Source organism: Gouania willdenowi, chromosome 14, assembly GCF_900634775.1.
Source record: "Gouania willdenowi chromosome 14, fGouWil2.1, whole genome shotgun sequence".
In the NCBI taxonomy this organism is placed as follows: domain Eukaryota; kingdom Metazoa; phylum Chordata; class Actinopteri; order Blenniiformes; family Gobiesocidae; genus Gouania; species Gouania willdenowi.
The window spans coordinates 24,612,561-24,630,610 of NC_041057.1; the positions used below are offsets into that span (position 1 = coordinate 24,612,561).

The window sequence follows — 18,050 nt, forward strand, 5'->3', positions numbered from 1 at the left end:
TAAAATACAAAGTATAGAAATTATTATTACAATAACATTGGTTCTAAATGTACTCACCTGTAAACATCCTCATAAATCACAAGGTTATTTTTCACTAGCATTGTGGCATTGGCAACAATTTAGCAAATGAAACCATCAAGTGCCAAAACGTGCGTCACACCAAACAAAGCAAGCTTATGTTTAAGTTTATGGCTCATATATTCAGTATGATTAATGCAATATACTGTATTTGTCACACAAGAGACATACTGTTTTTACAATAAGGGCATTCTTACAGGCATAGGCTGGTTATAATATTTTGGGCAGGGATCTACACTAAGTAACCTCGTCTAGTTTTTATGTTTGAAATTGTAGTTTGCAGTGGTGTTAAATTGGACTACTTTGGTGTTTCTAATGTTTTGACCATCCCATTTACAAATACATGGAGGAAGAAAATTTGGGAACATTTTTTAAAATAGTGTAGGACTGCGCAGCCGCTGCGCCTCCGCATTGAGAAGAGCCAGATGAGGTGACTCTGGCACCTAATTAGTATACCCCCCCGGACGCCTCCCTTGTGAGGCGTTCAGGGCACGTCTCCAGAAGGAGACCCCGAGGAAGACCCAGGGCGTGCTGGAGAGACTATATCTCTCGGCTGGCCTAGAAACGCCTCGGGATCCCCCCCGGAAGAGCTGGATGAAGTGGCCGGGAAAAGGGAAGTCTGGGCCTCCCTGCTAAGGATGCTGTCCCCAAGACCTATATAAGTTGCAGAAGAAGGATGGGTGGATGCAGTCCCGCACACCACCACTACTAACTGTGACATCTATATATGATGGAATTAATCTCAGATTCTTTTCTTTTTAAACTGGCAATTACACGCTCATTAGGTCATACAAGTGCAGTACCTGTAGGAACTATGTCTTGCTATAGAAAGGTGGGAGGTGAAGTATGGATGGTTTACATGGGAGCTTTATTTCTTCTTTAATTCAGAATAAAAGTTAAATCCTTTTTAAACTGACCTTATAAACACTTACTGTAATTCCTAATGCACATTTACTTCTGAATAAAACACACGCACACACACACACATGCGGATGGCACCCCGGACTGCTGGGGCGCCTCCACCCGGGACAGGCTGCTCACGGCGGACAATTTTATGAAATAATTTTTAACGGTATCATTGCAGTCCAAACAAATCCAACGTTGGGCACCTTTGAACCAAGAAAGTCTCAGCTTTGTCTGAGCCGGATTCACAGAGATATTTGAGGAACACACAGAGAGAGAGAGAGAGAGAGAGAGAGATAAATTGCTACATAGATAGATAGTAAAGTGCCCGTTGGGAGTATGCATTCATGTGGGAGCATAAGTAGAGTTGTCAATTACGGCCAAATGAGAATATGTTTGAAAGTTGGATGTACAAAGAGGTGTACATACGCTGTACTCTCTGGTGTTATAAAGGGGTTTATTTGTGGGTGCAAAGTAAAATAGCGTGTGCGATTTCCCTGGTTTAATTTTATGGGACATGCGCATGATAAATGTTTCTGTAATGTATGTTTTTGGAGTCATCATGTGTATTTTTGTAACTTTCAGTTGTCTTTTTGTGCATTTTTTGTATATTTATTGTTTTTTGTTGCCATTGTAGTGTGATTATGGAGTCATTTTGTGTAGTATTTAGTTTAGTGTATTTTGAGTCATTTTCATGTTTTTGTTGTCGTTTGGTGTATTTTTCTGTAATATATGTGTTTTGGAGTCATTTTGTATGTTTTTGTGCATTTCTGTTGTCGTTTTGTGTACTTCCTGTACAAATACTGTTTAGTTTTTTTTTTTTTTTAAATGTCATTTGTGCATTTTTTGTATAATTGTTTTTTGTTGCCTTAAGTAGTGTGATTCTGGAGTCATTTTGTATCTTTTTTTAGTGTAGTTTTTTGCATTGCTGTTGTCTTTTGTGTATTTTTTTTAATAAATATTTTGTTTTGTGTATTTGAGTCATTTTCATATTTTTGTTGTATTTTTCTGTGATGTAAGTTTTTTGGAGTCGTGTATTTTTTTTGTCTTCCAGTTGTCTTTTTCTGCATTTTTTGTTTTATTATACCCATTTAGTATATTTTTATTTTCATTATAAATAAATAAAATACCGTGTGTTCCGTGAAATGTTTGAGACGCTGATAACCAAATTCCATAGTGATTGTTACGCCAATCAGAAAAACAACCAAACTGCGCAAAACAAAACGTAAAGCTCAAACTACATGAGCGAGTAAGTAAATTAAAGTATTATTTACAATTCGGCTGTCTTTTTAAAAAAAAAAACAAAATTCATTGTTTACCTTCGAACCAAGTGGTCATTGCTTAGCTTCCATGGCACCACACAGAATCCGCAGGTTTTTAAGATGGAGTATGAACAGTCTGAGTTCAATCCCGACTCTAGTGAAACAGCGCGTTATTGAGCAACAGTTATATGGTTTAAACAATGGGAAACTTGTCTGCAAAAGACTCACCCAGTGGCTAACGGTTTCAAATGATCTATTCAGAGAGCTCCCGTGTTTGAGAAGCTAACAATAGCATGGCACAGGAGGATGTGGAGTCTGCCGTGGCTCACACACACGAACATCAGGCCCAATAAGTGAGACTTAAGAGCTTTGCTAGTTTATCAGTGCAAGCACGGTTGCTCAGACGCTCCTCTCCCCTCTCCGGTATAAACTTATCTTCCTCTCTCTCACTTGTGTGTTTACAGTCCGCGTCTGCTTTGCTGTGTGCGCAACGATTGGCTCTGGCCGCACACGTGACTCTTGCTCGGGTGAGGAGCTGTGCAGTGAAATAGATATAGATGGTGCGCTAGCGCCCCCTCACACCCTGAGGTCAAAAGTTGAATAGGTTTCATTTCGGGGCCGTCCAGAAGTGAAATAAAATTAAAATAAACATTTTGAAATGACCAAATTACTCCAAAATAACAGATACACACACTCTGGGTATTTTGAACCCGTTGACCGAGTTTCAGGTCGAACTGGCACCGCGTCGGGGAGATATTTGCTCCACACACACACACACACACACGCACGCACACACATTCATCCACACAGACCATCCTTGAATTATAGTATCGCTATAGATAGATATTAGTTTACCTGATGTCGAAATTCATGGTATGGCTGATTAATCTGTTTGAGGATTTTTTCAATTCGACATTCTCCTGCACGCACTCCCTTTGAGGACAGATAGCCAGTCATGAATATGCGGCTATACTTTTCTGATCAGAAAAGTAAAGCCATTTGCTTTGAATGATATGCAGGATATACATGTGAAAACCTAAATTAAATCTTACCTCATATATTTATCCAATCACCACCACCTTCTCTAGTTCTGTGTCTTTTTCGTTTAGGGTTGTGCTGAACACAGAATCTTCTCACACTCCCTTCAGAGCATCGCTGGATATCCATCTGCTGCAGCGTGGTGGAAATCTCTGCATGTGTCATACCACTTTCAAACAACTCTTGGATGAAATTAGTGGGTGGTTCGAGTGCTGCCATTGTGTCGTTAATCACTAAAGCTAACCCGCGAGGAACTCAATAAATAACTTTTGGGTCACACAAGTCAGAGAAATTAAATATTTAAAACTGAATATGACCCATGATCCATTTTTTTCATTTCCTTTTTGCGATTTGAACATAAAATCAAAAGTACAAAAACAAACCGTTATTTGTTTTTTGGTATCAGATTTTTAAATAAATAATGAAATAACAAGCCGTTTTAATTTTTTTTACATTTTTGTTTCTTAATTGAAAATGGAAAGAACGACTGAAACACAGATTTGCTAAGCTTTCTAATACCTGATTGCTGCTGACTCGGGGCTTGATTATGCAAACTAAAGCATGTGTAATCTGCTTGTAAATTATGTCAATGCATAATGTAGTATTTTGTTATGGAAGTGTAAAGACAGAAAAGCACTCATTATAACACTGGTTTTAATTGTGTCCGTGAAGGAAAGTGAGCTGAACAAGAAGAGGAAAGAATGTGAAAACCTTGAGCATGAAGTAAAGAAGCGACAGAAGAGATGTCTGGATCTGGTAAGCAGTCTTTTGCTCAAGTCTTTTTCTCTAATGACTTCTAATTCATTTCCTGGCTGTGTGCTGTGCTTGTTTTCAACAAGACATGCTTATTTATTGCAGGGTTTCGTGATTTCATTATTATTATTTGTGTGTATAATTATAGAAAAGCCAGCTTGAGGATGAGCGAAGCAAAAATGAGCAACTAAAGAAGGAGGCAGATCTCCTCAGGAGGAAGGCACAGCTGCTCGACCAGGTCAGTGTTGGGTCTTTTTTACCCTCACAAGTCACAGTTGGATCTTTTACTCATCTTATCCACATATCTGCTGCAATCTGCCAGACTCGGGCTAAGAATGAGGAACTGAGGGAAGAACTCTCTGAAGTGACCGCTCAACACATTTCAGTTCTCGAGGAGAACAAAAAACTCTGTGCCAAACTGGAGAACCTAGACCAGGTCCTAAAGGTAGACCCTTAGTGGGATACACTGAGTGTCACTTTGAGCACCATTTTCTGCCTCCTTATAAAACATTTCCTTTCTCAACAGCATATGCGAGAGGTTGCCGAGCGAAGGCAGCAGCTGGAATTGGAACATGAACAAGCACTGGCTATCCTCAAGTTCAAGCAGGATGAGATCAAACGGTTACAGCGGGTAAAAAACAGCCTTAATATAGTTCCACACTGACTTTTAACTTTTGAAGGGTACCTGTAGTGAATTTTAATTGCAAGCACGATCAAAACATCATATAATAACATACTAGAGGTTTTGTCAGGTTACTTTATTTTAAGGTGAACTCACAGTGGCGGCTCAAACCATTCCACACTCACAGCACGACTCTAAAAAAGCAACACTTTTTGTGTGTTCTTTGCAGAGATATTTCTTGCAGTTGAAACACAATACATTTGTTTTTCTGTCCTTACTACTTGGGCAGACCTGACACCTCTTTCTTTTAGAATAAGGTGGCTGTTCTGGTTGGTGTTGAAGCAGGGCTGGTTCGGAGAGGAGCTGGCTGTCAGTGTGTCAGCTGACAGTGCACTTATGATTTCAGTTTTGGCTCTAATTATTGCTTTAGAATCGTATTATTATAACTGTTGAAACCGACCCTAACAACACAAAGGTCATAATTTCAACCAGAGCATTTTATAATTTAGTGACTATTTTTTTTTTTTTTTTTTGTTGTTGAAAAAAAAGCCTTGATGCACTAAACACATTTATGTGACTTTTTTATGCATTTAAAAATTAAAAACAGGTTGGTGCCGACCCTAACACAAGACGAAGGTTAAATTGGCGACGAGGTCTTAATTTAAAAAAAAATTAAAATGTTTTTAAAAGGGTCTTAAAAAGGTACTGAAATTAACCTCAGGAATCCTGCATATATCCTGATTAAGCGACTCAGGGTTTTCTGTACATTTGTGGTTGTACTCATGTTTTGCTGCATTGATTCTATCACAAACAGAGTGATAGATAATCAACTGAGAATGGCTGTTTTTTTTTCCTGTTCACAGTTACTGAGTTTGTGAGGCATTGCATCTGAATGAGTCATTTTTTTTGTCATTTAGTTTATTTCTTTGAAATAGAACATTACATATTAATCAATGTGTCTACATAAATATGTCAGAGTTAACACAATAGCTAAATTTCACCCGTTTGTCCTTAGGCAGGTAAACATATGATATAATAACATACAGTTGAACAATAACATTCAACATACAGTTAAGCAACATGGCACAATGAGACAAACATTAAATCTGACTGATGACAGAAAACATGATACCACATATGCTATTTACAATTAAAAAAAAAACAACAGTCAGGATTTAAAAGAGCCCAGGAAAAAAGTATCACAGCAGTGGGCAATATGATGGCACAGATGTGCAACAGGACAACAATAGCTGTGTTTCCATTCCAGATTTTCACAAAACAAAGTAGATATTTCTAAATGTCGACAAAGTATAATTATGCTTTGAACATGATTCTATTGAAGGTTGTTTTGGGCAAGAGACTTGTAACTCCGTGTTTACTTGTGAACTTCTGTCACCTTATGTCGGTCACCATCAGCCACTAAAGATGGCAACTGATGTTGGCTCCATCAAAGTGACCGGAATAACCATTTACCAGGTGAAGAAATATGTCACAACACCACCTACGACAAGCTAGCTGCTAGTATGTCTGAGGAAATGGCAGATATTTAGTATCTCCTGGCCTGGACTTTCAAAGAAAATTACAAAACCTCAAGTATTATATATGATCTTTGAAAAGAGCTTGCAAATAAAATTTATTACTGGTACACTTTAATTACTATTTAACAAAATCACTTTCATCATCTACATTATATGTGACTTTGTACATTAGGAGACAACCATGGGCTCCAAGAAAAACATCAGGTTTTTCACCCAGGGATTTACTACATGTAACCTTACTATGTATGTCACTTCTTTTATATTTTCAGGCTCAGTTATTTGCTAAAAGGGAACATGAAGGAGTGGTTCAAATGCTGGAGGTAAGTGACAGCACTGTGAATGCTCTCCGGAGTGAGAAAGCTAATAATTTATCTTTGCACTATTTAGTAGGGGTGTTAAAATTAATAGTTTTCAAGATGCATGGTGATGTAAAAGTTTAACGACTCTTCAATGATGCAGTGACATAACAAAGCTGATTAAAATGTTGTAATATTGAGGCTTGAGTTTCTCTCCATCACAGGACGACAAAGTTGTTAAGTTTAAATTTACTTCAGTAAGCATGGTCCTATTAAATTTTGGGAAAATCAGTTCTATTTCATCCTTCCAGACTTCCAGCGGCGGTGCTTAAAGCACTGGATGTTCCACCTCGCGCATACGCAGGTCGAGTAGTTATATGAACAAAATCATCTGTGACCCCTGGATGACCCGAATGCTCACACATTCCAGTCACCTTTAACCACCCTCAACATATGACACTGAATGTGCACTGGACATGCTACTTTATTGACGCTTTTTTAAAGACGTGTGTGTTTTGTTTTAGGAGTTGACCCATCTTGTGTTCCAAATGGAGTTGCTCAAGAATCTCAATTATTTTAAAAGCAGCTCCTTGTCACTCTTTTGTCCTTTTTCTACTTAATTTCTCTCTGATCAAAACAAAATACATCACAGGAGAAAGTCTCTCCCTTTTTAAGAATAGTCACAAAGTCAGTTAATGTATAGAGAGCAGGTGTATTTTCATTGACAGACAGCATTATATATATATGTATATATATAATTTTCCTACTTCACTGTTTCACAAGTATGAGTTTGTTGTTCTTTGTTTTTGCTTTTTGCCAACCAGAACACACTGGACTCGATGCAGGTACATTTACCTACTGTGATCTGCACACATACACACTGAAACCTGACTATTGTGGGTTTTTAGGGCTGATGCCTACTGATATTGTTTTTTTTTTTAAAAAAAAAGCCAATATCCAATATATCTGCCATAATGATATGATATCATATTTCAGTCGATGAATTAAGAACATATATATAGTTTACACACTTTACATAAACACAAGACTCAAAATCTAATTCAAGACAAAGAATCTAAACGCAGCTAAATTAAAATAAGGAACTTTAATTAGTAAAACTGTCAACATGAGGACTGTTTAGCCACTGATAAACAAGAAAAAACAAACTTGTGTCACTTGTATTTCTGGAAGAAATCTAAAAAAATAAAGTTGCTCAAATTAGTAATAGCTTAGTAATAATTACTGCAGATTCAAAAGCAGCAGCTTATAATGCAAAAAGCAGAGTACCGACAGAAAAAAACACAAAAAAGTTGTTATAGAAGATTAATTGGCTGGGCTATGACTGTTTTTGATGAATTGGTGTTAGCTAAATTTTGCCAAGTCGAGCTCTAATACACACGCACACACACGCACGCACACACACACACACACACACACACACACACACACACACACACACACACACACACACACACACACACACACACACACACACACACACACACAGTCTGGAGAAAACTTGACTAATATAAAAGTTGTCCATGACACCTTAAAGGTTGGGGACCACTGATCTAAATTAAGTGTTGGTTAGTTGAATACTTGAATAAGGTTTATAGATTTTCAGCATTTTAAGATTATTTTGACAGCAATACTGAACCGTGTTTGAGCTGAGCACTTGTTCCCCTCATTTGTAATTCTTCATGTGCAGTCCAAAGTCAGAGAGCTTGAGGAGAAATGTCGCAGTCAAAGCGAACAGTTCGGCTTGCTGTCTCAAGAGTTGGAGAACTTTCGACTACAGGCATCAAAGGTGGACCTGGCCACCTCTGGCCTCCTCAACAATCCCAATCTCTCAGTTCTGACCAATGGGGTGGGCCTGACTACAGAGCGAGGTATGATTTGGGTGCATTTGGTTCAATGGGTGCCTCACTGCAGTTACCTGCACATCGAACAATTTTACGTATTATGTGTTAGTAGATGATTTAAAATGTCACTAGACACTAAAAAGTCAATACACATCACCCACTGGGAGAACCTTCTGTCAGATCACATTGTTTTGGAAAAAAAAACTCCCATCCCTCTAAACACTTCCACCACCCAACCCCCCTCCATTTGGCTCTTGCTCATAGATTTCTTACACACCTAATCCCTCTCAGATACCTTGCATCTCTTGTTTATGATCCTTTAGTCCTTTACCCATTAGTAATTTTCTTTCTTTTCTTAATTTTTTTTTTTTTTTTTCTCTGAGTACCTACCACATCACCACTACGCCTTCTTTACTATCCACTAAACCTCACACAAGCACATGTTGGTACATTTCCAGCCATTCATTTTATTTGATTCTTTTTATGGCACAACTGCTTATCCACTATCTCCCTTGCTGTCGTCTGTTCATTATTCTGGTTATTATGATTGCCTCTGTTGCTCACAAACACTTTGATTATTGTCATTTGCTGTTATCTTTGTTTATATTATCCCATTTTTTAGTATTGCTATTCATTTATTTATTTAGTTATTTATTTTGAATCACTATTTTGCAAATTACATCCTTGGGTTTTAGGCACTCAGGTGGTGGTACAGAGCTGGTTATGGGTGGTGGAATGGGCAGGAGATCCCCGTCCTCGGAGGCCCTTCACATAATACTGACATTAGTAAGAGAAATTATGGACCTCCCTGCTCCGGTTACATCATAACCCTGGAGGGCAAGCTTCCTCCCAAAGGGGTCTGTGAGCTGCCCTCCATGGGGGACCTCTGCGGCTCTAGATTAGCCTCCTCCTACTAGATCTGGAGGCAAACCTAGTAGGAGGTCTGCCCCGTGTCCACTGGATTCCGGCCTATATATATATATATATATACTGTATAATCATTTCTTTCCCCATATATTTCTCTATTATTAACTTGTTATTGTGTCCTCCCCTCACCTTCTAATAGCACAATATCATTATTATAATATCACACACACACACACCCACACACACTTATTGTGTTATAATATATGCAATTTGTAATTACTGTCCTATGGTCTTTGGCATTTTTTCTGTAATTCTGTGTTTGTGTTGTATGTGGCCAAATTTAAAAAAAACAAAAAACAAAATGCTACTAGACCCTGGGTTATAAATTATGTACTTTGATCTAAGTTTAAACTGGTTGTTGTATAATTTTACCCAAACCAAATCAATTTATGCACTGCATTTTTATAATAATTTGTCCTTACCATGATGGTTGTTTACAGGTATTTTATCGCAGCCTCATACTTAATCAGGAAAAATAATATACTTAATGCAAATCATTTTTAAAAACCCTTTAAAACCTTAAATGAGTCAGTGTTCAATAGCATTGTATTGAATACATTGTCAAAAACTTGCACTGCGCAAAAAGCCCAAGAATCGAACCCTGAATATTCCAAGATATGAGTCAAATATGGTGATATCCACATGGTATACTCTCCGAACAGCAGTTGAAGTAGATGTCATGTTCGGAGCATGTCAAACTCCGGATATGGGAACACTTTTATACTTGCCATATCCCGGAGTTCAATTCTTCCCGGATACTCTCCCCGGTCACATCTGAAGTCCGAACACCACTAGTATTTAGATTCTGAATACTGCACCGATTCTCTCCCCGACCATATTTGAAGTCCTACAAATTATTTCAGCAGTGTGCATATTTCAGTATACAATTCATGGCCCATAGGGTGACTCACCATACCCAGGACAGTTAAATGCAGTGTCCCTAACGCTATACTAGGTCCACTTAAACCTTTTTCCCCTCTGTACCAATTGTCTCATCAAAAATGGCAGATCTACTTTGAAGATAGAGACTATCAAGATAAATATTAAAAACAAAAATCACTTAGTGCACATAACATTTTATTCTATCACAATAAAATTAGAATGAGGTAGGAAAAGAAACACACACACACACACATATATCACAGAAACAAAATTTTAAACATCTCTATCTGAGTCTTCTTCCACCTCACTCACATGCAGATAGATTGATGTTTTATCTGTATTAGGGCGGAGCCTTTTTGAAAAGTGTCCAGAGTCTGTGCATAAGTGAGTGGATCTTGGCTCGACACTTTTTTTTCTGTTATTGCCCAGTGCTTTCTGGCAGGTTTCCTTCATCTCTGACAGCTGTGTTGCTTGCCACTTTGGTAGAGGCGAAATTGTAAACAGTTTTTTCTTCTTTCTTCAGTATCCTGACCATTTTTATTTCAGCTGACCTAACATGAACACAAGACCGACTTTAAATATTTAAACCGATACATTTCTTGGCTAACACAATGTAACAAAACAATTATGGGTCATTAAATTATGACAATAAATGATAACAGAAACAAATCCATTGCTGTTATTGAGAGTGAGGAGTCACGTGGTGAGTTGGGTTGTGTTGGGGGGTCTGAGCCCGTCAGCCATGATGGTGGTAGACGCCCCCAGAATTTCACGCATTCGCCAGAGCTTTACTTTTTGCGCATTTACGTAGAGGAATGCGACAAGGAAAAAGAAGAAAAGCAATGCAAAAAGAGAAGGCAAAAGAAAAGGGACCTTACAGGGACAAACTGATACCAAGCGCAAAAAAAGAGGTATTTGGAGAAGCTAGTGGACATTCGCAACATCGACCCGTACGAGCTATCTGCAGCGGAATGGCACAGAGACCTGGACCTTTTACCTCCGTGCACATACATGGACATCGTAAATTACGCTTTGTTTACAGGTGATTGATAAATACCATGATCAATAAATGAAGCAGTATGGAGCACGGCAATAACACTCGATCTCTCCTGCTGGTAAGAGTCTTCCTACTCTTTACATCCTCCTTGGTCCCATTCAGGTCCCATCACAGCCACGGTCACTTTTTCATTGTGATCAGAACAGAATCTGTGGTGGTGATGGTGGAGGTAGAAGATACTCATCATTCAGCAAAACATGTTACAAAAAAAAAACAAAAAAAATCTAACTAACTGTGTTTTGTAAATTTCACAAACAGTAGCAATTCAGAGGGAAAAAGACAAAAAACATACTTGTCCTCTGGCTAGACCTTCCATTGCAGCTCTGTGAGGCTTCTATATGTATGACGGACCAAGCCCTGTATGGATATAAATACAGTGGTGATCAAATGTGTGCAATGTCCATATCTATCAGTCATCTCAGCTCACATAAATACATGCTTAGACATACAATCTCGCCATAGTACATGGATTCTTGGACATACAATACATCAGGGTTTCTCAACCTGTGGGTTGGGACCCTTCCACTCTATTAGAGTTTTTTTTTCCGATTGCTAACATGTATTGGTTGAAAATGAAGTCACATGTTCAAAACTCTAAACACAGCCTGGATATCCATCAGTCATCTCAGCTCAACAGTTACTCTCATCTCCAAAAGTGTTTCTCACCAACAAAACACTTCATACACGTCTCAAATGAAGCTCATTCAACCACAACACTAACAAATTATCTCACTTTGGAAACACATCTTGTCACTTTGAGCACACTGAACTACAAAGAGCATTACATTGTCAGGTAAATCAGTATTTTAATACAATATAAGATCTTTGCACAAAAAAATATAAAAATTACTGTAAACAAAAAAAGAATCTATAGGGTACAGTTATATAAAACACAAAATACAATAATCAATATATTTCAAAAACATTTAGCTGATGTGTTTTGAACAAAGTGTGTTAGCATTTTAAAAATGTGCTGTAAACGTTTAGTGTTTTGCAGGTGGTGAACTAATTATAATAACTCATCATTATTAATAATAAAAACTAGTGACTGAGAAATAAGTTGATGAATGTTGTTGACTGTGGTCAGTGAATGTGTTTTGTGTGAAAGCAATGAAAAATGAGTCACAGTTTAGTCCACATGGACTGAGAGTGTTGCAGAGAGTGTTCAGAGTTTTGAACATGTGACTTCAGATTAGACCATTGCTTGTTAGCATTGAAAAAAACACTAATACACCTGAAAAATAGTCACACTGACCAAAAACAAATCTAATATAATAACACTTACCCTCCTTGATCTTAATCGGTCACATCCGAGCTGAACTCTTCACAGCTGCGGTGGTTTGTACTGAAGCTCCTGCAGTAGAAGTTCCCCTGCTACCCTGATTTGCATGTGTATAGCTCACAGCATTTTCATTTACATGTTAAAGCCTCTCCTAGAATTGAGGGGAAAAGTCATGAGGGTCCTCCCCCCAGAAATGTTTTAACAAAAGGCATGCAAAGTCCTGCATTCTGGTGAATTTTAGCTGCAAGAACAAGTAAAAAATCTTAATAAAAACATTGGTACAATAATTTTTCTGAACTCAGTCACACTTCTGTCACAACCAGTGTTGTTACTGAAAAAATGTAACTAGTTACTGTTACTTGTTACTTCATTCACAAATGAACTCAGTTACTATTTTGATTACTTACCGCAAAAACTAATGAGTTACATGAAAAAGTAACTTTTAAGTTACTTAGAATTAAAGAATGCATTATTTTTTGGGTCATCTGTGTCTGTACAGCTTCATATCAGTGCTGTATCAGAAAAGAATCCACTGTTGATCAACTCTGTGGTGGAGAAATAGTGGTTAATGAAGCTGACTTGTAATCAGAGGTTCAGAGGTTTGAATCCCTCCTACCCCTACTGCTCCTGTATTAACATTTCTTTAGATAAAAGCCTCTGATAAATGAAATGTTATTGTATCCAACCCTACAGTTTATAATCATTTACATTAACAGTACTAAACTCTGCTCAGTATTAATCTTTACAAATACCAATCTGACTGAAACACTAAGTATTCTTTCAATACCAGTTTATTTACCTGAGACCAGCAGAAACTGAAAATGTTACAAGGAATTCTGAAATAAATAACACAAAACAACCTCAATATTATTCAGAATCAAAGATCAAAACTTAAAGTGGCTTCAGCATCATAAAAACAGTTGTGTTTAGCCCTTAGAATGTTCCTTTACAGGCATCAAAGAATGTAATGGGCTCCAAGATAATCTAAAGAACAACACAAATTTTCACTGCTTCTCATGGGCAGTCAAAGATTGACTTTAGCACAACCATGTACGTAAGCAATGAGACAAATCAGATATAACTGGGGCAGATTGAAACTAAAAAGACAGTTTGGAAGAAAAATCCACAAAATCTAAATTTTTAACAAATAATTCTAATTTAAATACTAAACTTAATACACATTAAACAACTCACATACAGATACCAAATAAATCAAATAAAGCAGGCACAATAGACCCCAAATGATAAATAATAATAAATCAATTAATAGATCTTTAACATAATTTGTATTGCTTTAAATCAGCAGTAAATTTAATCTTTAACTAACTACAAGAAATTGATAATTTGATTTGTAAATGTAAGATATCTTCTAATTAAAAGAATACTGTAGATATACACTTTTAAAATCTATGATTTGGCCTTTATAATTGATGTATGTCTTTATCTTTGATTTTGCCGAATGGCAACGATTACATGATGTTTTTGCATTCGGAATTATTTACTCCGATTTAAATCATTCGGAATTAAAGTGGTAATTCCCGAACAAGGTTTACATGGAAAACAGGTTTATTCGGCTTTAGATAATTCCGCTTTCGGGCTGGGGGTTGGGAAGGCTCTGACTGGACAAGGGGACAGGGGTCTATCAGGAAAAACACACAACAAACATTTTATTGTCGGCTATAACACAGAAGACCACACACGAGAACTGTTTTCACCTTAATTTTGATTGTAGTTGTGAAGTAGCAGCTCAACAATAACACACAGTTTCAGTTTGGACCGCTGAGCATAAGGGAGATATGAACTAATCACTGGTAAAAAGCCCAGTAAAACTCTGAAAACAATCACCACGAATAAATATTTGCTCCCTGGTAAAGACAGTAGCTCTCACAACAGGTAAAATGATAAACTGGTGATATTACAGGTTGAAAATGCAGTACTGGGACGCATTAACTCCGGGGGGTCCTAGTGCTAGCCGTCCGATGAAGCCTGTTACGTTTACCGAGGTCCGTGTGTGTTTAATAAGTCCGTGTGAAAGTCTGCATGTTTATGCCGTTGTCCATCCACTCTTTTCATTATATCCATGTCTTTTAAGGCTCTTATTAAATAGTCTAGGCTGGAATCCGGGCCGTCGCTATCTTGGATTATGTCGTCACCAGTGCATCATCGTCGCAAGTCGCGCATGCGCAAAACAATACAGATTAAATTAAAGCAGCTTTAAGCAAGTTAAGTGTTTACAAGAAAGAGGAATTATCTAATTCGGAATTAAAAACAGAATAAACCAGCCACATAATTTGGAATTAACTTTAATTCGGAATTAAATTAGCATTAGGAATTGTGTTTACGAGTTCAGGGGAATTAAATTTTATTCAGCTTTAAAGAGGAATTTTATCTCCTATGTAAACGTGGCCAATGTGTGACCAACCCAGCATACCAACCAGGCCAAGAATATGTATATTGCTTCACATATTGTACATTTTGTGTTTCTTATTATTCTTTATATTTGACATTATATATTTGACTTCTTCTTTTTGGAAATTGCCTCTCATATTTCATTTTATGTGGGTAATGCTGTTCTTTCTTTCGCACCAACACACCAAGACAAATTTCTCATATACGCAATGTACATGGCAATAAAAACGATTCTGATTCTGATAAGGTTTAGGGGGAAACACTTTTTCACACCACTGTAGGTCAAAGCATAGATTTTATAGACATCACATCCTGGATGAGCCGTAACTTTCTCCTTAACCAGGATAAAACCAAAGTGATTTTATTTTGTCCAAAACACCTCAGAAATAAATTATCAGAGCAAATAGTGTCTCTGGATGGCATTACTCTGTCACCCAGTACCACAGTAAAAAACTTAGGCGTTGTCTTTGATACTGACTAATCTTTTAATTCTCATATTAAACAAATCACAAAGACAGCCTTCTTCCACCTCCGTAATATCTCTAAAATCAGGAATGTCTTGGCCCAGAGTGCTGCTGAAAAACAAATACATGCATTTGTTACATTTTGTTAGATTTTTGTTATTTGGTTATTTGTTTATTATGTTTGTGCAGCAGACAGAGAAGTCCATGTGCCTCCAATTTAACTTCCTGAAATGTCTGTGCAGTGCACTGACGTCCACATTAAATGAGCAAAATGCTCATTTAAATGGGGCGGTCTGCACCACTTCTGCATGCACGCTAATCATTGCTGCAATCTTAGTGAATTCCTCGCAGTAGGTGGGGAAACTGCATCATCAAAGGATTTAGGGAAGCAACTGTTTTACCACCCTTTAGTTCAGATCTTTGTGAATACGGCCCTCAGTCTGCTGGTCTTCTTGAAGTTTCTAAAGTGTCTAGAAGTAGAACAGGAGACAGAGCATTCAGTTACCAGGCTCCTCCCCTTTGGAACCAGCTCCCAATCTTAGTACAGGAGGCTGCTACTCTCTCCACCTTTAAAAATAAACTCAAAACCTACTTATTTGCTAAAGCGTATATCGTATAATAGCAATAACCTAACGGACATGGTCTCGTTGTTTTGGTCATAATCACCGACCATTACACGTAAATGGTCAACACCTCAGACCGTTACATTCAAAACCTACTCATTTACTAAAGCGTACATCGTATAATTGATATAATTTAAAGCAGACATGGTCCACTCTGTAGTGATCGCTGAGATGCCTACGTGTGCCCAGTACAAGACAAAACCTCATCTGTAGTGGTAGCATTTCAGAGCATGGCATCGATACGAGTATATCGTAGTGTATCATGTTTATCCTGCAGTCTGTGTCTTGCGGCTGAAGCTAGTAGTTCCTGATTAATGGTGCCTTGATGCTGGAGCTGGCAGTTCCTGGTCAATGGTTCATGGTTCAACTAGTCTGGGACACTGAGATGTTCTGCCCTCTATCCTTTTCTGATAGTCCTTCTGTTCACTAACCCCAACCAGTCGAGGCAGATGACTACCACCTCTGAACCTGGTTCTGCTGGAGATTTCTTCCTGTTAAAAAAATGGGGATTTTTTTCTTCCCACTGTTGCTAAATGCTTGTTCATGTGGATCTTGTTGGGTTTTTTCTTTCTTACTATGCATTTTATATTGTTACGCACTTTGAGACAAAAGTTGAACTGAATTGAATATTTGACCAGATATGGTGCATATCAACAAAACTCTGGATATGCATCAGAAAAGTCCGTATTCTAGACAGAATCAAAAACCGGATATTTAGGGATTCTGGGTATTTTCACCCTGAGGACATTTCCGGAACACATATATGACAAAATCTAAATACTGTTAGTATCCTAATACAATATACTGTCTTCATGAAGAATATTGGGTCCGTATTTGACCAGATATGGGGCATATCAAAAAAACTCCAGATATGCATCAGAAAAGTCCGTATTCTCGACAGAATCAAAAACCGGATATTCTCGATTCTTGCTCTTTTTGCGCAGTGTTGGTGGTTTTGGAGGGCTCTTTATTCTTCTTTTGGTTCCTTAAGTGGATTTCAATCAGAAATTGAGCAGAAACATTCCCAAGCAAGATTCCATTTTTATGTCAAGCTTCCTACGTGTGAAAACTAAGCCAAAGTATCCCCCTTGAAAGTTCTATCATCCTCCATAATTCCAGGGACTCCCAAACCTTTCGTGTATCCGATCTATTTTGCCCACACTGTTTGTGTGTTTGTAGACTGCACTGATGGCTCATGGGACATGGTGTCCCTGAGTGAAATAGCCTTCTGGAGTCTTGAGAGCGGTGACCCTCTCCCCTGTCCTGAGGGTAACGATCCACTCGGTATGCTGCCGTCTCTGTAACTAATATGTTGTGTTGGACATTGTCACCAGAGCATGGCATGTTCCAAGCCCATCATCTCACCCACACTGTGACTGCAGTTCATCATGGTAACGCAGCTTGTGTGTCACTCTTGAAGTGCAAATTACCTACGGTGCAAATAAGTTAAGCCCTTTAGTAGCAATAGTGTAAAACACATGGCCGCAGTAGTGTGACCTCTGACCTTAGACAGATGGAAACAGGCTTTTTCGCTCCACTGTTTAATCAGCCCCATTTAACCTTGAGGCTCCTGCATGTCAACTAGCGACCTCATAAACCAAGCTGCTCACAGAGCCAACCAGGGGAACCAGTGAAAGGACTAGGGTTATTCACTAATACTTTAAATTATTTGTGCATATTTTTTTTCTTCCTTTCAGATGTGGCTGCTGCACTGCGCATGGGGGCCACGCCCCATGCTGCTGGTCTGTCCAGGGTAGAACGTTCACTTGTCGCCAAGCACAGAGAGCTGCCAACCATCAGTGTCTGCAAATCAGGCTCCGCCTCCAGCAAGTCAGATACCACACACCTAACACCCAAATCTGACACCCACCATATTCCGCACAAATCCAGTCTAACACATGAGGTATGGGCAATCAAGTTTATTATTAACTACTTGGCTTTATTGAGAGCCACCATGAGTTGCAATCATTGGTCAATTTAAAACTGCTGGTGAATTTTTTCTATCAGTTAAAGACATAGTGTAGGCCTCATAGATTAATAAATCAAACACCATT

The 18,050-nt window shown here is 38.1% G+C and overlaps 1 protein-coding gene across 11 annotated transcripts in view; it reads left to right on the plus strand.

Annotated features, from left to right (window-relative positions):
• tspoap1 (TSPO associated protein 1) overlaps positions 1 to 18,050 on the plus strand; it is a 123,950-nt gene that overhangs the window by 65,989 nt on the left and 39,911 nt on the right. For 10 of the 11 annotated variants that reach the window (XM_028466236.1, XM_028466243.1, XM_028466239.1 and 7 more), the window contains 9 exons: positions 3,954 to 4,037; positions 4,183 to 4,272; positions 4,357 to 4,479; positions 4,561 to 4,665; positions 6,464 to 6,514; positions 7,315 to 7,335; positions 8,199 to 8,379; positions 17,176 to 17,280; positions 17,694 to 17,899. In XM_028466236.1, coding sequence (XP_028322037.1) covers positions 3,954 to 4,037; positions 4,183 to 4,272; positions 4,357 to 4,479; positions 4,561 to 4,665; positions 6,464 to 6,514; positions 7,315 to 7,335; positions 8,199 to 8,379; positions 17,176 to 17,280; positions 17,694 to 17,899 — 966 coding nt within the window. The remainder of the gene's footprint in view (positions 1 to 3,953; positions 4,038 to 4,182; positions 4,273 to 4,356; positions 4,480 to 4,560; positions 4,666 to 6,463; positions 6,515 to 7,314; positions 7,336 to 8,198; positions 8,380 to 17,175; positions 17,281 to 17,693; positions 17,900 to 18,050) is intronic. The other variant, XM_028466237.1, reaches the window with a different exon arrangement.